This window comes from Cydia amplana, chromosome Z (assembly GCF_948474715.1).
Source record: "Cydia amplana chromosome Z, ilCydAmpl1.1, whole genome shotgun sequence".
NCBI lineage: Eukaryota > Metazoa > Arthropoda > Insecta > Lepidoptera > Tortricidae > Cydia > Cydia amplana.
The window spans coordinates 18,066,893-18,089,841 of NC_086096.1; the positions used below are offsets into that span (position 1 = coordinate 18,066,893).

The 22,949-nt window shown below is 36.4% G+C and overlaps 1 protein-coding gene across 2 annotated transcripts in view; it reads right to left on the reverse strand.

The window, feature by feature from the left end:
- Positions 1-13,111, reverse strand: part of LOC134660837 (LIM/homeobox protein Awh) — a 48,888-nt gene extending 35,777 nt beyond the window's left edge. For both annotated transcript variants that reach the window (XM_063516672.1, XM_063516671.1), the window contains exon 1: positions 12,652-13,111. In XM_063516672.1, the coding sequence (XP_063372742.1) occupies positions 12,652-12,756 (105 nt within the window). In that variant the 5' untranslated portion in view covers positions 12,757-13,111. The remainder of the gene's footprint in view (positions 1-12,651) is intronic.
- Positions 13,112-22,949: the final 9,838 nt, after the last annotated feature.

A 22,949-nucleotide genomic window follows, 5' to 3' on the forward strand; every position in this document is an offset into this window, starting at 1 on the left:
GCTTCCAAGTACGAGTATTGATTTTTTTTAATTTTGGTTTTGATCGAAAAATACTAATCATTATAGAGATGTAAGCAGACGATCGTCACCGGCACTTTTAAATAAATGTGCAGTACTCGTATTCCAGTACTTACACAATAGCAAGTAAGCTCTTGGCACTCAAAGCGACCAATTGATAAATTATAACCTGCAGAACATGTATAATCCTAACGAAATGAACACTTAAAGGGATTACAAGGCGAAGCACCCTGACCAATAACATTAACTTCGTTGCCGCGGCCAAAGAGACTCCAACGCGTTTAATATGTTGCGCGAGCGCGTGATGTATTGCTGCTCTATTGTGCGCGATAGCCGAAGGCATTTGTAAGCACGCGCTTAATATAGAATGTACACAATGTTTTTTTTATTCATTTATAATGAAAAATGTAATATATAGGAACGTTAATAAGAAATTTATTTAGGTCTGTTCCAGTTTCTTTTTGACAAAAATTCAGCTGCTCGGGAACTTTTTCAATTTATCATTGTCAGCGATTGATTATTATTATTTTAAATATTTAAATGAAGTTAAGAAGATAAAAATCAGTAAATAATAAGTGGATATTGAACACAACCATGCAGAAATAAATACAGATTTATACAATAAACAAGTGAAGCTTTTCGGACTTACAGAAAACTGTCCCGGCCGGCCTCAGCTTCGGCGTCATTTCTTAGTACCTATTTAAATATTTTTATATTTGTGCCGCGTGGTGGCCGGCTTTAGAATAGCGCCAACCCTCACATGGGATAAGGGTGTCGTACTAGGCGACTAAGTCCACAAACGAAGCAAAAAGCTGTTTCGTCACAGGGGAGATGGACTTCTTAGCATTGGCTTGCAATCCATCTAGGAGAAGGATACTCCAAAATTAAATCCCGGAATGGAGTTACCGCAAGGCGCGAGTAGGGTCCAACCTGAAATAAGCGGCAGATTCCTGCAGCTGACCTGTCTCCACACGTATTGGCTCGCCTTTCCTGTGGGTTAAGACAGTGAAGCCGAGAGGGTAATGCAGGTCCTGGGCATCCCTGCGTTTCCTTAATTCCGTCCCAGGCGGTGTTAAGTCCGGAGAGGTCATTGTCTCTCCGATTTGCACCATAAATCGTCTGCAATAGACGCAAAGGCCAATGATTTAAATATTTATTTCTGACATTTTGTACGTTTAAAGTACATAGGTATATTTATTTACCTTTGAACTTTTTTCTTTTCGTAAGCCAAGGGCCTGCATTGATTCCAATTGGAAAACGTTTGCGAAATGAACCATTGTCTCGGTAAACTCTTGTGATGATGAATTGATGATGTCGTTGTGATGGATAAGGAACTGTTGAGATGGACATGGGAGAACCCATCTATGAAAAAATATTTAACCTTCAGTTCAGCCTGCCTATTAAATTTGATTTAGCCATTGGAGAGCACGCGTAAAACGTGATCGTGAAACTTGTGACGGCTATGCTTAACCGGATGTTAAAGAGTTATTCTGGCCTGCTTATGGTGAAGATGTTTCTTTGTTGAACTGTACATATGTATATACGTAGTGTACAGTTCATGTACATATGTGGCTTTCCATACAGGGTCCTTATGTTTCAAGTGCAATAACAAGTAATAAGTGTAATAAGTGGGATAGTGTTTCCATCTGAAATTCCAACAGAAATTCTGATAAGGCCCTTAATGCAGATGAAGCATAAGGACCCTTTTCTAATGGAAAGCCACATACATGTATATACCTACGTACGCGAGGTGTCGAGGCACGGATACGAGGGCGCGCGGTCCCTAAATCATCACCACAAAGCGTCTTCGCATTATTATTGCTTAAATACTCAGAACCGCTCCACCACACCTTATTAATCATAATCCGAATCTGTTCATAATTCAACTGACCGCTGTAAATCGGGGTAATCCTTACGCCCGGTCATATGCTTATATATTCTTTCTGAACGTAATCTCCCAATAAACATGAATTATGTAATGTCAATAAATAATTACCTAAGTAAACGTAGATCAACTTTCGGTACCTTTTTAACGCGGAAGGATGGTGCCTAACATACAATATCTACTGATGTATAGGTAGGTGGCGAATATGTCATTTCTAATCAAATGCCTTTTATTTTTGATCCAACAAGCAGATGGTGGACCATCACCAATGAAAACAAAACGTTTTTTAAAAAAATATTCAAGATCACAAGCTCCGAATAAAGCATTGATCTTAACAAATCGAGGGCTCGATTAATATTACGCGGCTCGAAACTCTGCCGTCAATACGCATCTGTTTGATGAAATATTAATAGGGTTGGATTCCTGGAGTCCATACGCGAGCCATAGAGCATAGAGCACATAGTGACCGCGGCTATATTAATCATCGCAGCCCATATTGTTGCATTGTACTTATACTGATCGATCAGGATTCGCTCCTTTTACAACCGTTTAATACTTCCACTAGCTTGCCACGATACAATTAGATACCTACGTACTACGTAGGTTTACTCTTTCTTAACTTCATTGCACTTTAGTCTCAAAAGATAATAATTATTATTTATTATAAGGTAATTATTACAGTATTAGATAAGTAAGAATGGTACACGACATATGCCATTGGTATTTTATACAATATCTAATAGAATGACTAGGAGTTCTACTCGTTTACCTACACGAAAACATTTCACACTAAATGCTACTTCAATAGTTCAATCTTACCCACGGTAGTTTAAATGTTATTATGAAAACTTTTATAATAAATAGTAATAATAGAAACGAAAAGAAGAACCCGATACCAAACAAATTTACTTGGAAATTTTTAAATGAGATGGCTCAAATCATTATAGGTATGTAGATCTTAAATGGTCATTCAAAATGAATGATACCCCACTCGACAGACTAGCTAGTACGTCGCAATTACCTCTAATGAAATTGAAATCATTCGATAGAATAGACTTGCTAGTTTTGTTTCAATCGATTTAAAAAAAAAATCTATTTTCTACTACCATCGATTATAATTTGACGGGTAATTTTTGTTACCTAAATGGTGGCCGATAGAAGCTAAATCAGAAATCGACGTCATTAGAGTACCTACCTATAAACAAGTTAACCGTGATGAGTGGCAAGAGGAGTCGTCTCAGACGAACACACGTATGCGCGCACAGTGACTAATGCGTCGGCGCAGCTCTGTTCTCGAGCCCGATTATAAACAGAGGTGTAAAATGTTTACCAGGCTAGAGGTGCCGGCCATCTGTCACTGTCCAAACATCGCTCACAGCGAGAACAACAGAAACGCAACGTTTTTGTGTTCGCCGTGGATTAATCTCACAGCGGCTACTTCGCGCTCGTAACGGGTTAATCTTCGCTTTGCTGGCTATTAGTAAAACGATTAAGCTTTCAAAAGATTATTAATTTAGTAATATGAACATATCATGGAGTTAAAATATTACGTCCTCTTAATGTACGTATGCATGATGTAAAACCTATTTAATTAAGTGTAGGTACTTACATTAAATTCACTAAGTGGCTCTGATTGCAGCCTACCCCACTTTTTTATTAATATATTAATAAACAACTTTAGCATGTAGGCCACAAAATATTAAACGTTCACAAAAACTGCAACTCATTTATTATAGATATACATAATAGTCGTGCGTATCTTTGGTTTGGAGTTTTTATTTCTTTTTCCGGTCGTGTAACAATGACCTTCAAGAGGACAATTGATTAGTGAGATGCTCGTCCTCTCGTATCAACACGTCGTCCAGGGAAAAGACGGGCTTATTAAAAAATGATGCTCCAAAATGGAACACAAAACATTAGTTGAGTTCCGTACATTTAGTTCATATTGTCTCTCAGTCAGATCTCCGAAATCTAAACGCAAACTGAGCTTTATTTCAGAGATACCTACGAGTATTATAAAGCTTAATAATGTAAGGTAAGTAGTACATCGTCATTATACTTAGATCTGTTAAATTAATGCCTAATGGTAATATTTCTAAGGCGTTATTATTTACAAGTTTATTATATAATTTACATTTAGGCAGGCGTGTCTCACTCCGCGATTTCGTCGCTTTGCTACAGGTAGCTAAAAGTACATCCGTTCGGCCCCAATTTTGGGGAAAGCCATAAGCCGCGCGTGGCGCTGTCGCCACCCAATAGCGGCCATATCTGTGCTGATCGTAACAGACGCGTTTTGTTAGAAAGTGAGTCTTCTGTACTTAGTACTATTATTTATTCTGTGATTTAGGTACCTAGTCTAACTAAAAGTATTGTTGTTAAAATAAGGAGGTGTCAATACTCGTATCACTTGACGGACATCGAGCAGTTACTCTATTTTTCTTTACTGCTTAGGAAACACAATGGAAGTAGATCAGCGAGGCTGGAGTGCCCTGCGTGTGTATGGTTGCGTAGCCTGTGTGGTGCTGCGCTGAGCGCGGAACCGAGCGCGGAACCCAGCGCGGAGAACGACGCGTCATCGCGCACAAAGCCTTCCCGCCCGCCGCCGCGCCCTGACGTGCGCTCAATACCTGCATCTTGCCCTTGTTTATTCTATAAACAGCCCAATCCTCCTCTACACTTCAACTCCCCTGTCACTTTGAAGCCTTTTAATATTCTTTATCTTTGAAAATCTGTTACATTGACGACTTTCGGTAGCGAGTCTTTGACATCTCAGACTTTTATTTTAGTAAATAGATATTTGAAAATATTAAAAAATTCTATAGGTTTAGAACAGACAACACATTCGGTAATTTTATGTAATTAAAGTTTGTGCCTTGGCTGTTAACAGTGTTAACGCATCAAATATTCGATTCCGCACGAAGAAGACATTCGCCAGTCTGTTCTTGACGACCGGTGATACATTCCGATCATTAATATCGGTATTGAGCTGGTGGCAGCGCTGCGGGGCTCCGAGCCTCGCTTTAAATAACATATTAGTCCCCAAAGCAACCGCCGCCATATTTCTCATGTATCGAATAAGTTTTTCGGTAAATCGGAACGTAACGAATTGCCGCCGACGACAGCCGACGGCGGCGACGATTTATCGCGTGCACCCGATTCTACAGTAATCGGATTTGATGGAACGACCAGCCAGGCCCACTCCGGATTACCCACATACCTACCTACCTACCAAGATCACAAGTAACATGATGTATTGTTTCACATCTTAGAATAAGTAGTAAAAGAACCAACTTTTAGTAATAAAAAACTGCATCCATAGTTTTTTGAAATCCCTCATAACGGAGAGTGGGTTATATTAAAATTAGGTAGGCACCAGTATTTACTTAAACGGCGATAAAATTTAAAAGTCAATGACGAGAGCGCTAGTAGTATATAAACGAACTTTTGAAGTGGACATTTTTTGTATGGAGTTATCGTTCTTCTCCTAATGAGTATTTTTTGGTTAGAGTCCGTATATAGTCGTGTTGAAATCGGAAATCGGTAATAATCAATTAACACGCAGAGTTAGCAATATTTAAGATGTTTTTCTCCAATATGCTCGGAAATGTTCACCTTATTGTAGCAAAAATAGTACCGGAAGTACTTCTTTATTGTCAAACTCTAATTTAAAAAAATAAAACTATCGCTGTCCTGTTCTAGCGGACGGGAAGTAAAAAAACACTACAGTAATAACTTATTACTGTAGTGTTTTTTACTTTTTAAAAATAAAAAACGCAAACAGCCAATTATTATAGCCGCGGGCCGCGTCTACACGACCCGATCAGCTATCATTTCAAGCTATAGGATAGAGTGAGATAGTAATACAAACGACCTTACATGTCTCGTTCTTACAAGACCGTTGTGCTCGTGTATGATCGTGCGAATACTGCTTAATAAAATCAAAGATTATTTATATATTTTTTTAAGGATCTCATCCGTGTTCATAAAGCTTATATTGCACAATTATAGTTTGACATAGACAGAGAGAATCATACTATCTTTGTCTTACACCAGTACTAGAACCCAAAAGAAAAGGATGAGTATAGTTATTTTTGTTCTTATTTACTGACAATTTGGTTTGACCAACTATATTTTCAATGAACGAATATTGAATGGTACTGAATTGAATGGCAGAATAAGTTTGTGCCTTTAACTTTTAAAAATAACGAGGGAAATTGTATTTGACGTTTTTGATGTGAAGTTTCGATTTGAGTGATGCTCGATGCTTAAATAATTATTATTTTACTTTATTTCCTCGCATGTTTTGGAGAAAAGCACTATATATGCCTCGGCAGGAATAGCAATTCGTGGATTCGTCTTCTTTGTCGGACTCCGCTACGCGTCGTCCGACAAAATCGAAACTCATCCACGAATTGCCCTTTCCCGGCCTCTGCAATAATGTACTATTCCAACACAGCTTCTTCTTAGTTAACTAGTTTTGTATGTGGGCTTCGTGTTATTCTTGAAATTTGTGAAACTTGTAATTTTTTTAGGGTTCCGTACCCAAAGGGTAAAAACGGGACCCTATTACTAAGACTCCGCTGTCCGTCCGTCCGTCCGTCCGTCTGTCACCAGGCTGTATCTCCCGAACCGTGATAGCTAGACAGTTGAAATTTTCACAGATGATGTATTTCTGTTGCCGCTATAACAACAAATACTAAAAACAGAATAATATAAAGATTTAAGTGGGGCTCCCATACAACAAACGTGATTTTTGACCGAAGTTAAGCAACGTCGGGCGGGGTCAGTACTTGGATGGGTGACCGTTTTTTTGCTTGTTTTGCTCTATTTTTTTGTTGATGGTGCGGAACCCTCCGTGCGCGAGTCCGACTCGCACTTGGCCGGTTTTTTATTTATTTTTTTATCCCTCCTAATTAAAACATATTCGGAAGGATACAAATAAATAACCCAATTTCAGGCAGCAATGTTATTCGTTTTCAAGGAAGTCGGTAATTATAAGCTGATTTCGCCTATTTTTGGTAAATTTGCCATAATTTCCGAACATATTTTTTTCTTGGTGGCAATTTTTCCGGCAACACTCTTGTAAACATATATGTTAACCTACCTACCTAATATTTACACAAGACATTCCTTAGAAAATGAAACTCTCACTCGTAAAGTATTCTATAGGCTGCACAAGTAAATTTCCAACATAAATATGAATTACTATTTACGATACGATATTAGGTACCACACTCATATATTTTTTTATAAATATTGATTTGGGACACATGAAAATACGCTTGGGTGTTATACAGAGTAGTCGGAACGACTTTCCATAGTAGGTAGGTAATAGGCATGCGTAATTATAATAGATAAAAAAGCGGCCAAGTGCGAGTCGGACTCGCCCATGAAGGGTTCCGTATTTAGGCGATTTATGACGTATTAAAAAAAACTACTTGCTAGATCTCGTTCAAACCAATTTTCGGTGGAAGTTTACATGGTAATGTACATCATATATTTTTTTTAGTTTTATCATTCTCTTATTTTAGAAGTTAGGGGGGGGGGGGACACACACATTTTACCACTTTGGAAGTGTCTCTCGCGCAAACTATTCAGTTTAGAAAAAAATGACATTAGAAACCTCAATATCATTTTTGAAGACGTTCCATAGATACCCCACACGTATGGGTTTGATGAAAAAAAAATTTTGAGTTTCAGTTCGAAGTATGGGGAACCCCAAAAATTTATTGTTTTTTTTCTATTTTTGTGTGAAAATCTTAATGCGGTTCACAGAATACATCTACTTACCAAGTTTCAACAGTATAGTTCTTATAGTTTCGGAGAAAAGTGGCTGTGACATACGGACGGACAGACAGACGGACAGACAGACCGACAGACAGACAGACAGACAGACAGACAGACATGACGAATCTATAAGGGTTCCGTTTTTTGTCATTTGGCTACGGAACCCTAAAAACATCTAAAAGTTGAGCATAATCGAAAAAAGTACATAATTCTGATGTATTACTACTAGAAACACCATAGTTGAATTGGAAAATTTAATTGATTATTAATGTACGTTTTATAAATTATACGATTTATAAGTTTTCTTGTTACAATCATTTTTCAAGCAGTAAGGGGAACGCCCGGTAAGTACGAAAACGCAGGGTAATCGTGAACGCAGCTATTTCACTACGGATCCCTTTGATTATCATGAGTCATAATTCTGAAACCGTTAACTTTTCAGGATTTTCGTACGGTTATCCTATAGATAGGTTAGGTTAGGTTTGCTTTATGGCAATCCTAAAATGTTACGCGTTTCTGAGAAAAACCAAATTATGACTAACGAAAATGCGGACAAACAATACATTATGACTTAAAACTTTATGGGAAACAATAGCTATGTTAGAGAGAGATAACATGATTTCACTCATCGCCACCTTAGAAATCACGCAATCACTAGGTACTGCCAGTTAATAAACTAAAACTAATTCAAATATTTGCTTACTTTAGTTGCACTTTCCCATTACAACCTTCTACCACACAACACATTGTAACTTATAAAGAAGGTAATAATTAGTTCTAACACGACATTTATTTGGATAAATAATTAGTACTTAGTTGAGGATTCAATTACAAGAATAACATAGGTACGGCGGGGCCAAACAACTAAAATAATATATGTTTCTACTCCCGTACTTTTATTTGTCATTTAAAGGGTCGTGCACACCTTTAAACCCCTATCTTATAGTTGTCAAGACAAGTCTTTTTGGCACTTTTACGATACCTCGTGTAATCACCACTTAAAAAATATTGTATAAAATACATTGTTGCCAACCTAATTCTAATTGTCATCTCTGACAGATGAGTGAACCATATAGGTATAGTGTGTCAAAGGTCTGTTTGATTACAAACATAGACAGAGATAATCATACTATCTTTGTCTAACACTAGTACTAGCACCCAAAAGAAAAGGATGAGTATAGTTTTTTTTGTTCCTATTTACTAACAAGATTTGGTTGACCCAGTATACATGTTTTTTTTATTTCATTCATTCTTTTCCCGCCCGCCCTACTTCTTGAATTTTTGTTTACAATTTTATTTCAAAGTGATTAGTGTTTGGTCGTAGAAAACGTATTGTATGCAACGTTGTTTAACTGAGTCAAAAAATACTCGTGGCGTCTTTATTAACAATTTTCGGCTTCGCCTCAAATTGTTACTCACGCCACTCGCCTTTTTTGACCGGTAAGATAAAATACTATTATTGTTTTATTATTAATGAAAAATAATATTATAATGTAATACGTGTAAACATGACGCTGTGCCAAGTTTTTCATGGAAATATATAGTAGATTGTTAACCAAGGGTGGAAAGTGAACCATTTCACCCGAGATATTTTGGCGCTCGAACGAAGAGAGAGCGCCAACAGTTCGAGGTTGAGATGGTTACTTTTACCCGAGTTACACACTCGACTTTTCATTTCGACTATGAGGAAAGTCAAACACGAGAAATGTAGGTTTATTATTGGTAAGTATTTATGAAGTTTTTCAAGTTCACTTGATGCTTTGTATTCATCACTGATTTAAGCATAGAGTAATTGCTCCAAAGTGTAGAAGGTTGTAATGATTTAGACATTCCACTGAAATAAGCCAAAAATACGTTTCCGGACAGCGACTTCACTTTTTTAATGCTTCTCCAAATCATGAAGTGCTCGTATGCCTTTAGGTATCTTTGTATGCAGGTAAAATATTATCAACCAATGTTTTTGCTTCTTCCTTAACAGATTCAGGAGTTAATTCTATGTTTAAGTCACTCGAATCACTTGAAAAATCCATTTTGAACCAGAGCAAGTATTGTCTCGACAGTTTATTTATTTAGAACCAATACCTATTCCCGCCTTTTCCTAATTCGTTTTTTTTTCTATTTTATGAAAATAAAAATGTTGCTACTGCCAAAATATTTATTATTCTGTATAAAAATTATACTACAAGTAGTATAATTTTTATACAGAATAATAAATATTAGAAGTATTGAATATTTAAATGTATAAAATAAACATAAATATTTGTTAATAAATTAATATAAATGACAATGAATGTTTGAATATTATCATTACATTACATGCATTCATTCAGTTTCACTTTTTTTAAGGCGCGTATACATTAAGGCCGTTTCAGACACATCCCAGTTTAAGATCGGATTGTCTATGGTTTTAAATTTTTTTCCGATCAAAATGACAATTGTAAACGGCGCCAATTTCAGTCATGCGGAAGCTAATATGAGAGCTTATCTAATCTAATCTATCTAATCTATCTATCTAATACCTTTAAAGTCTTTAAACGAGCAATTCTTGTATATTTATTTATTTATTTATATATATATTTCGGGGATCTCGGAAACGGCTCTAACGATTTCGATGAAATTTGGTATATGGGGGTTTTAGGGGGCGAAAAATCGATCTAGCTAGGTCTTATCTCTGGGAAAACGCTATTTATTGAGATTTTATATGTTTTCCGAGCAAAGCTCGGTCTCCCAGGTATTAACTGAATAATATGGCATATATGGCTGTTAGACGTTGCTCGAAGTAAAAAAAAAATTACTTTCCACCCTAGGGTGGGAAATGCAATTTTCCACCCGGTTATCAGCCTATGAAAGGTGAACTTTCCGAAAAGAATTTTAACATCGCTTTTTATACATAGATAGTAAAAAAACATGAGTAAGTAATGTTAAAACACGTTTGTGTAAAAAAAAATCACATTTTTAAATATCGTTATTTCCATCAATTTTCAAATGTTCCGATTTCTATGTAAATTTGACACTGAAGAAGCTAAAAATGTTCACGGAGCTTTTTAATCTGGGTTCTTGATATAATAATATATCATCATAAAAAAGTCTGCTTGAACCCACTGACAAATAGGAGTAGGTATTCTTGATGGCGACATGACATTGCTTTAAAGGTCTTTAACGGGATTTTACGGGATTGGATGTTCCCGAGAAAATGAATGTAACGCCGCGCGCGCGACTGCGGCGCGCTGCAAGGCTGCAATAGGCCTACACTTCACCATCATTTCACAGATAAAATATATGTACTTATCTCGGTATGGGAATTTTTATAAAAAGTCCACAATCTCCAATATTGTTGTGCAGTTATTGGCACTTTTGCTGACTAACTTTTATGCGTGTTTTTTTTATATATTGATTTATGCTATATTAAAATCTTACATTGTGTCAAACAGAAAAGTTTGTGTAGTATAATCTCATGTAACTGAAAAATATAAGCAGGTAGTAGTCGCAGAAGGAATAGGAAGTGGTGATATTATTTTATAACTCATTAAAATTACAGGAAGTATGTAATGCCTACGTATGAATGTGTAGTACTTAAATACTGTTCCTACAGACATTTTTCTAAAAAGTGTAATAGTAGGTAGGTATTAACTTATCAATTCCCACGTGTGACGTCACCCATAAGCGTTGCGGCTCATATATGAGCCGTGGGAGTCAACAGGTTAATTCATATAAATATATGTAATTTAGAAAATACCTACAGTGAGGTTGAATCTTGTAATTCTTGTGGAATGTAAAAACCGACGATCAATCTTGTGGTGTGCACATTGGATTGGATTGGATCGGCCAAAGTAGTATTGACTTTGGCCGATCCAATATGTTCACGCCACTATCACCCTCTTCTCTAAAGGCACAGTTGAAGGTGGCAACAGGCATAGGTATAATGCTCAGTAATAGTGGCTCAACAGCTCTTAAACCTGACAGTTAAGAATATATAGTAGTTTGAGAATGATGGCCGTGTTGAGTTTCCTATCAGACAGCTAATAACAATGTTGTGTTCTCAGGCATCATTCCCCAAGAACCTTACTTTACTTGCAAGATATTACTGACACTACTGATGTGCCTCAGGAAACTTTCCAAAATTGCGAATGTTTCGGCGGTTTAACGTAGGAAGAATTCGGAAAATTTCTTACATTTTTGTATGAAAACTGAAATTTTTCAATTTTAAATTTAAATTTCCCATATTTCCTAGTAAAAGTTTCATGAAATTTCCGAGAATTTATAGAATTTTATGGAAACCTTCCGCAACTTGCACATCTGTAACTGACACTGTCCAAATCGGAAGTAAAGAAAGCCTTGCGTACGTAGGTACAACAATAATTCGGTAGTTTTTGAAGGTATGTGGGTAAAATAATCTTATTGGTACTTTTTTCGTGGCGTAAGGCGTCATAGGTACTTTTCCCAAACTAAACAGAAAGCCGTTTCCTGGGTCACTTTCTCGATAAATAGGTAGGGGGTGGGAAGGATAACCGTGGGCAGCAAGCTTTGTACAACTTACTCTCAGGTACCATGCTGTAAAATTCCTATAATATAATTATCCTACCTATCTCAAGAAAACTGGCATCTTGATTGTGTAATTGTGCAACGGACTTAGCTCCTGGTAGCTCCAAACTACCTTAGGCTATTTCAAATAAAATGTAGGTAGGTATCCGACATAAAAAGCAAACGTAAATAGGTCCTTGTGAAGTAGGTATGTTGTTACCTGGCTACTGCAGAGTTTTGCGTAAAAATTAAATATCTCAAATTCCACGCTCATTTTCAGATTATGGAGTACGGACTATTACGTTTCTCCTGAGCTTTTAAGCATAGGCATACTTATTAAACTTACACGTTGTAAATTATGTATAAACCTATACTAATATTGCAATGATCCAATATATTTATATTATGATACGTACTCGTATTAGCAACTAGAGGCCTACCTTCATTTCCACCTTTACACCCAACACTTTGTTGATTTTCTTCAAATGTTCACTCATAAATAAAATAACAAAACAAACATTAACTGTGAATTGGGCTGCCTTCATTCATCTTTTAAGTCATTTCAGAAGCACAGGGGTACCGCAAACACTGACAGATGTATGGTAGAGCACCCTGGAGCACAGTTGTGTGGTGGTGGGTCGGGAACGCGACCGCGCCTCGCGATAGTTTCATGTCAACTAAGTCGGCCGCGGTGGCAAGGCGGGCCCTGCGCGACTCCCTCACCGGCACCCGGCCCCATTGGCTCACGATCCACGCCGGGCGTGGTTTAAACACATTTTATTCACTAGACACGGTAGTCTTCGCCTCTTCTATGTAAACATGTTCGATTACAGTATAAAAAGTAAAGCTCAAGGTAAATTATTGCTACGGGTACGTTTAAAAGCTCTTTTCAAACGGTTTTTTGCGTTACTTACGTACTTACAGTCCAGCATCAAAGTAACGCATAATGTAGTAAAATTAGAGCAATTAACAAAAACAGATCAAAATAGACATAGACATTATTAAGTGGGGAGTTTTTCAAAGCATTATAGGTATTTTTCATGGACAATCGAATCGAACCGTTAAAGCCATTACCTACCTACAAAAAAAATTACCTAGTCGTAGGTATGTGAAGACCTGATGACTTTATCGCCTTATGGTTTTCAGTGTTTTCCCCAAGGCAACGCAGGACATAATTGTGGCAAGCGGTTAAGAAGACTCAGTGACTCTACGTACCAGAGCGCTTCTGAAAAACACCCCTTCCTCCGGGAGGGATATGCCTCTTGTCTATGGCTTGTTTTAGCCGGCTGTATAGGGTCTACTTGCAATTCGCGAGAGCTGGGTTCTCAGGGGTAGATGGTAGGGAGTTGTTAATAATAGTATCATAATATGTTAGGTACCTACAATACAATGCAGTCCGCACCGCTGTTGCTCTAAAGCCATCTTTGATGTCATTTTTATGGGGACTTGCAGTCATCTTCTGATGTAGATAGTTTTTTTCTGGTTGCGTTCGGTTCTATAAATAACGCACGCAGACTGGGACAGAATCCGTTCCGCTTGTTTCTTATTTGATTACTTAAATGTCTAATGAGACTACCTACCGCCAACAGGCTTTGATTCCGCGCACACTTCACAAATGTCCGGGACACCATTGTCTTGAGCTCAGGAAACACATTTATTAGTTATTTGTTTTAGGTACAAGGGGTCAACCGCTCGTGCTAAAATTGATACACGAGCAAGCGAAAGATTCCAAAATTCGAAAAGTGGATTCCTGAGCGTTGCGAATTTCAAGGCACGAGGGTTAGACAAATTTCGTCACCGAGTGAAATATTAACTAGACACACAAGGAAAATATTAACTAATAAAATCAAACCAAATCAAATCCAAGAACATTATTTAATATTTATGAAAATATTAACTAAAAAAATCAAACCAAATCAAATCCAAGAACATTATTTAATATTTATGATTCATAATCATCATTTAAAAGTCAATTATACCAGCCAACAAGGTTTGTTATCTTTTCTTTGCCACTCTTGTGGATAAAACGCAACTTTCTCATTCATTTTTGAACAATCAAGAGGACCTTTAGGTGTGGTGAAAACTTATTTGTCATAAAACCTTTACATAAAAACGTTAGCTAGAAAGAAATTAATTAATTATTGACAACCTATAGTATGCCCGAGATACCGCCACACAGTGTCCAACTCCACGGTGACACAGATGGACTTAATGTTCTATCGGCTCTATCATATGGTAGGCAACTACTACCTACTAATGAAGTATAATATACCTACGTAAGCTGTGATTCTGCAAAGGTATCCACATAGGTTATTAATTCAACGTTAAGCGTTTATCTGCAGATATGGCTAGTAAAGTTGCCCGTAGGCAGGGACTTGACACCGCCGTTAAGATGAAAAATAAGCGCAATCAATATTATTTGCTTTCGAAATAGCTTATGAGTATGAGGGTAAGTTAATTTTCTATATCTTACACTTACATTAATCAAGGCTATGCCGCCATACTTACTTGCTGCGGTATATTTCTTAACCTCTAACCCACATCTTATGATTATGATGTTCGAAAACATAGATTTCCTGCTAACTAAGTGGCATACAAAACTTTGAAAATAACTTGTGTACAAATTAAAGTAGTGAGGAGTTTTTTTCATCCTGTATTGTGAGAAGCCGTTGTGAAGATGTTATGGGGGTCTAAACAAAATGTTTGGTTCTGGGATCATATTGCAAAGTACTATTTAAACTTTCAGTAAGCTAAGATCTCATTCATTGATTTATACCGATACCGTTCATATTCTTAAATTTAAAAAATAGTATTACACCCATATGGGTGTTAATATTATTACATAAATAAAATCCATCAAAATATAATAACAATCTGTCAAAATAGCAATTTGTATGTATGGCACAACGACGTGACGGCGGCTATTGCGTTTAATGCAATTGGTCCCATATAGATATTTGATCCTCACAAAAAACAGGATCGTTTGAGACCAGTAACAAAAAAGTAATTTAGTCTAGGATTAGAATGTTGGTTTTAGAAGGGTTTTTGCCGTTTTTGGGTATATTTGTACGGTTAAAATCTAATTAGAATCTCATGAGATTATGAGGAATTCCTGGTGGATTACGTACCTATATAGATAGTTAGAAGATTTTCCAGTTCTTCTTTCTTTCTCCTGGCTTTTGTCCCAGTTTATTTGGGGTCAGCCCTCCTAGTAATCCTGCGCCACAGCTCACGGTTGTGGGTTGTCTCGTCTGTTGCGTTCAACAGCTTCATGTCGTTTTTGACTGTTTGGAGCCAGGTTGTTGGTGGTCGTCCGGGTCCTCTCTTCTTCTCTTCGATTCTCATAACCCTTTTTGTCATATGGTCATCATCCCTCCTCATTACATGTCCATACCAGCGCATACGGTTCTCTCTGAGTTTTACTTGTATATTTGCGACCTTAAACGTACCATGAATATAATCATTCCTAATTTTATCCATTCTTGTCACTCCTCCAGACCAACGTAGCATCTTCATCTGTGTTGTGTGCATTTTTTGTTCATCTGTCATTTTTCCTCATCGGCCAACACTCGGAACCATACAAGAGGGCGGGTCTGACTGCCCTTTTGTAGACGTCGCCTTTTATTCTAATTGGCATACGGGAGTCACATAGGACGCCCGACAATGTCCTCCATTTCAACCAGGCCGTTTGGATTCTATGTTGTATGTCTTTTTCTACACAAGCTTCTGGTGCTACAACAGATCCAAGGTACTTAGAAGATTTTCCAGTATCAAATATAAAACAAGGTGATCGAAGGCTAAACCAATTCTGAATAATAAATAAGTAAACTCTCACGAAGGGTAGGTTGCACCAAACGGTATGTCACCGTTAAAACGCGTTCACAATTTTATTGGACGGGATCTTTCATTGTTCACTACAGAATGCCCTTTATCAGTTCGCTAGGTGTGGTTGGTGCGATTAGCCTAAGTAAGTTGCCTTATTAATTAATTATAGACTGTTAACCAAGAGTCCATCCGAAGGTCACGCGCGAGTTCAAACCCTGGGTCGTAGTACCAACGAGTTATTCGGAACTTATGTAGGTACCTACGAAATATCATTTGATATTTAGGTACCAGTCGCTTTTCGGTTAAGGAAAACATCGTGAGTAAACTGCACTAATCCCAACAAGGCCTAGTTTCCCCTCTAGGTTGGAACGTCAGATGGCAGTCGCTTTCGTAAAAACTAATGCCATACGGCAATTCTAGGGATTAGTTGCCAAACGGACCTCAGGCTCCCATGAGCCGTGGCAAAAAAAAAGCCGGGATAGCGCGAGGAAGATGAAGATGATGAGATTGTTAACGAAGAGCTGAAATAATGCCTTTTACCCGAGTTCAATGCTCTACTTTTCATTCCGAATACGAGGAAAGTTAAATGCATGTGTTTAAAAAAACAAATGGTTCGAACACCCCGAAGTAAAAATATATAAAATATTAAAAATAAACTTTATTTTAAATTTTTAGTTGACAATTGGTAGGTATAGTGATAGATTCGAGTCCCGAAAAATGTCATAGAATAGTTTTTATACCAAAAATTATCCCATAAGCGTGGAAGTTTGTATATGGGGAATCAATAACCGCTGAATGGATTTGGATGAAATGATTTTGATGATCTATGTATTTGATTTAGTTTAAAATGATACCAAACGTGACTTAGAACCTAAACTTATATCTTCCTTTTTAAATAATTTAAAAAAAACTGACTATTATCTTCATCTAGCATTTGAATTTCCGATAGCCGCAACACAAAGTTAACATTTAGGTGGCCCATTTTATTAAAAAAAATTAAACTTTAATTTGTTTATTTCATAAAAAGCATGCATCTTTACAAAACTTAACTACCTACAAATCTTAAATTATAAAGATTTTTTGAGTTAAGGAGTTTATCTATAGGTATTAATTAATTGTACAGTACTATTACATATTTTAAGATAATGTTATTAATGTTACAAGATAGACTATTTAAAGTTGTCCCCTACATTTTTTTGTATGAATTTCTAGGTTATTTCTACTCAGAATCACGAGCTCTTTCTATCCTAATGGGAGAAAAAAAGTGTCCCAAGGTTTTTATTTCCATTCCGTTACCATTTTTCATAGACTTTGGACATAGACACGGAATGGAAAAATCGAAAAATGTATGGAATTTTTTCTCCGATTAGGATCTAAAGAGCTTGTGATTCTGAGTGGAAATAACATAGAAATTCACAAATTTGAAAAAAAAGTTGGGGGACAACTTTAAATAAAATGGCCCAGGTAATACAGCCCTTTCGTTTAGGTTCTTTATCTTCGTAATTTTGTTGAAAGAACGTGTTTAACTATTTTGAAATACGGACTGATAGTAAAAGTAAGACAACTGTTAAAGTGTGGTGCCGCACTCGCGCGTGGCGTGAGTAGATAATGAGTGGGATTAGCGGGGAGCGCGCAATCAGCGCCCTTGTTGCAGACTCAATGACACTCCAACGGTTTTACTACTGTCATTTGGGTGACTCGTGATTTGCAAGGCTCAAAAGCTGATGCTAATGACATAATTTGTTCTGTGTAATCATACGTTGATAAACCACCATAACTTAATGTCTAATAAATAAGTTTGTACATTAAACACCAGAGTAAGAATGTAAAGCTAGCTTTCTTTTACATTGAAGGGTTACCAAGTAGAATTTCCTCATAAATCTCATAACGCATATTAAAAGGTCTTCCTTGTAAGCAGTCCAGGCAAATTCATGAATTTACCAAACAGGTGTGACGTGAGTCAGAGTTCATTTTTAACTGACTTCGAATAAGGGCAATGTATGTTATTGGCCGATTATTGACCTGATACGGTTGATACCTGAACACGACCGAGAGTTTCAAGAAATATATTCCTAGTTAGGCCCATTGTCATCAAATAAAGATCGGAAAAAACAAAAAAAAACAAATATGATTAGGCCCACCTATAGCGATTTGGGTAGGTACATTTTACTCGAGCAATTGCTTCCGACAACATTCGGTTTCGTTGCTAGCCATGTTTGGACTTAAAATATCGTGAATGCCCTAGGATCTACAAGTGTTAATTTTTATAGGGTTTTAAGTTATCGTGAAGTCAGTTTAAAAGGTTAGTAAATAATTATTTCCTATTCAATGCTTACTTTTGTGATTTTACTCAAGATGCATTAATTAAAATAAATAAAGTATTAATTCAAAAAAAGGATTTATATGACCAAAGAGAATATATGTCATGTACCTATGTGCTTTCAGGCGTAGCTATGAATGTTTTAATGTCTTACGGCCAGTAACTGTACAGTCATTGGCATTATCGGCAATACCATCTTACACAACGAAGGCCACAAAAATATGTGACACACCCTTGTGCGTTACGAATAAGATCGTGTCAGATATTTGAGCATCCTTCGTTGTGACATAATATTGCAGGAGTCGAATCTGTACGAAACTGCATTCTTGGAACTAACTCTCTTCTATCGAGAGTTTTCCTGAATGTTGAAACCGTTTATGAACGTGAGCTATGAACTTTACAATAACTTTAAATAAGAGCAATTAATTAAATGATAGAGTTGAACTACTCAGGCTCGAAGATTTTTTAGTAAGGTAACTGGAACTGAAAGATTACATGTTATAAAAACCTTGAGGAAAATCAAAAAAGTCTTCTTTAAAGTAATATTTCTGCCGCGTTGAATTTTAAATCAAAAAATAGAAGCAGACTATGAAAGTTGTAGGTAACAAATATTTGCACACAAGAATCCTTTGAATTTAAATTCAGTTGTAGTGGCAGGCAGCCCGTGCCCCGCGCGCGCCCTCTGCCCGCCGCTCGTGCTCGGGGAGGAATAATTTCGCTTACGTATCACGAAGCCCTCCCTGCAACGTACGCTCTCGGCGACTCAATTGAGGACTCCTAAATCCATTTAATGTGATTACCTATACTCTAGATTTTTTGATATTGTGTAAGTCTTGGTTTTACTGTTGTTTATCTGTAAATCATCTAAAACCATCAAGCAACAACATATTTAACCTGAATTATTTAATTATATTTCACCTTGCCTAATTAATCCTTAATCTCAAAAACTGCTATCTATTTTCATAGATTGAATAATTTGTGAATTAAATCGTGTAAGTTTTCTCATTATTATTGTATGTACCTAAATGATAAGTACCGTAAACAGGATACCATTTTATAAGCTTTGATTTAACTTTCGTATGTACCTACATATATTCGTACAGCAGAAGGTACAGTCAAAGCATTTAATTTCAGTACCATTTCGTACATTGTCACAGTGACAATCAATATAAAACTCGCTGGCCTATGACAAGGTACGAAATGGTACCTACTGAAATTAGATTCCTTGACCATACAAAAATAGTAATAGCCGCGTTACCATAAACTAAATTTTTTCAGCAGTTCCACTAGAGGCATATCATATAAGCAAAACGAAATTGATTAAGATTCCAGTGTACTTATGTACTCAAATGGACCAATGTTCGACAGTCGACACTGCCCTAAGGGGGCCCACTGATTAACAGTCCGCCGGACGATATCGGCCTGTCAGTTAGAACAGAAAGTTGACAGCTCCGAACAACTGACAGGCCAATATCGTCCGGCGGACTGGTAATCAGTGGGCCCCTTAATAGTTGCCACTTTCAATCATAGGTACTTAGTCTTACCTAATTCGTTTCTATTAAGTTTCAATTAACATGTTAGCAAACGTCTTGTTTACGTTGTACCTACGAGAAGTTTGTATAATCTTAATTATGATTTCCCATCAGGTTGGAATTATCTCTTTATTTCAGGAAAGCCAACGGAAGCGAATGGCTCCGCCATCCAGGCGGGCGCCGCGCCGGGCTCGGGCGGCGGGCGGGGCGTGCAATTACTCGCCTTTCAGTTTGCACGAGATATCCGAGAGCCGCTTCCGGGACGCGAACACACTTTTTAAATTCATTCCAAAATCCTCTACTGTTATTCGGAATATCTGATGTAAGCGGAAATGAACTCCAATTGGCCGGAAAGATCGAATCATTCTATTAAAACGTAACCTATATTAATTTGCAGTTCTAACTTCAAATAACGAGGCGCTCCGATCTTCCTTGCTTTCGTTAGCTTTTCTTGCGAACATGATGCTACCGAGTAATGCATCAACGACTGTCTGATATAAATACTAAATAAATGTGATGTTCATCATTTACACCCATAGACTGTGTTTACACCTATCATATTTTATGTCTTTTATCGTACCCACTTAATAGGTAGGTATGTACACATATACGTTGCCAATGGTTTAATAAGTAGGTATAATATACTAAATTTTAATTGCTTTTAAAAATAACTAATATGTACTTATATGATGAAATTGCCAAAGCTTGTCCCGTTTCAGACAAAAGGAGTGACTGGAGTAGTAGAATTCCATATATTCGACTTTTTATTTATTCTGATTATTCTGAATATCATGTAAAGACTTAAGAAAATAAATAGGTACTTATAAATAATAACAAATTAGGTAGGTAGGATATTTTTTCCCCAAAAAGTAAATTAAATAGTTACCTACCTAGGTTTGTACCAGCCGGCCAGTAAATTGCAATTGGTCAAGCCGAGTGCTTATTTGTTTAGATACTATGGTAACGGCACCAATCAAGAGCGGTTTAAGAGAACATTTCGAATAGTTTTGATATTTCACTGATACCTACTTGTTAAAATTTCTACAATCAAAAATGTAATTTAGTCAAAGTCAAAAATATTTATTGTTTGTCCCGAGTTACAGAGGTGTTATTCTAATTTACAACAGGTCATCATGTCGTATCTCAGAGAAGCGTACAATATTTAACGGAACATTAATTCTAAATGAGGTCACTTATGTAAATTAACTTAAAATTCTACACATTTCAAAATTAGTTTACGTATTTTACGTATTTATTCTGTTAAATATAAAAAATGCTGTAAAAACATGTCTCCATAAACCAACAAAAGAGTTTTCTTTTAAATGCCATTTTAGACATCAGTTTATTTAGTGGATTGGTAATTTGTATAAAGGTATGGACACAACTATTAAACTCTGAAAAAAAAAATGCCGAATTTGACCTACGATATGCAATGTCATAACCATATTTAAGCTGAAAACGTGGTCTTTGATTCCCTTCAAACATATTCGGGTTATGTTTAACAAATATATTGATTTCAAATACCTATGTAAAGGGCTGGAAAAGTTTGTTTTCCAGACACATGAGACAGCATACGACATGACAAAAATATACATTCTGCAATTGGTTTCAATTCAACATACATACAATCGTGGACAGTATTGTTTTAGAACAGACCGATATTAATGAAATGTAAACTTAAAGCTCTATATAGTACAAATTATTATTTAATATGAGTTTTTTTTACATGTATTTTTATTGCTATTTAATTCTAATTCTAGTTATTTTATTGTACATTAATGTTAATATTCGAACACAATCTTGTATTGTTATATGAATAAATAAATAATAATATGACTCTTGTTTATGGCGCTCGATTACTTGGTTGGGTCATTTTCGGAGAATAATAATAATATGTTTGCGTTTGCCTCAAATTGCCACGACTCTTCATACATTTTGTATGGGTCGCGGCAATTAGACCGCGGCATATTTTTTGACAACCGGGTCACGGTTACAGAATAAATAAAATACACAAATAAAGTTTTGGATTTTATTGTTACAACAAATTAAAAAAAAGCCATTAAGCACTCAGTCCTACACAATATATTATGTTAGAAATGGATGAACTTATACAATGTCTGGATTACAATGACTACTAGTATTATAAATATTATAATTGTTGCCTTAATCAAAGTGAGACTCACCTGTCACACGGTCCATACAATCCTTGATCAATATCTACCCCACAACGTAACAAGAGACGGTCAATCAGTAACATATAACTGATTGAATAACTTTGTGACAGCAGGGTATTGAATAGAGCCACGAAACCGTAAACACGAACCCTAAACTGTAGACCTCGCGATTTAAGCTTAAAAAAGGTTAAAAAAAAATTACTTTTACTTCGATGAGATTATCACGGCCAACTGGCGCTCTCAAGTAACTAAGCCAACCTTCCGACATTTGAAGTTGCAAAAACAAACAATGTACCTATATTACGGGCAAAGAGTGTGGAAGTGCAAGCTACCGAGTATCTTAGATTTTCAAAGGAATTATTAAAAACTAATAGAAGGACGAACGAGTGGACAAGCAAGAAACAATATTAAAAACGTTATCACTTAATTATATAACAATTTTAAATGTATAAGATAAATCGTATACATAGTTTATTATATAATATATAATGATGTTTTTATAGAAATAAACATTTTATAGAACTAAATAAAAATAAGTCTTTTATGCCAATTCCGCTATTTTGAACATTTTCCAAAAACCGAAACGACAGCAAAATATGTGTTGAAAAATGCGACCTGTAATAGAGAATATTGGAAATTGTGCCAGGCAGAGCGCGGCGGAGTGGTTGATATTAAATGAAACTGACGGATTCTTTGGAGAACTCACATTTTATTAATTATTTAACTACATGTATATAACGTGCTTACAGGTGGACGGCTTGAGACAGAGAGAGGTCAATTGAATGACATAATTTTGACATTGACAGATATTATATCACAGACTAAACAACTGTATTTTTAAAGTAACGGGTGCACATACATTCCAACTTTCCAACACTTCCCCTCAC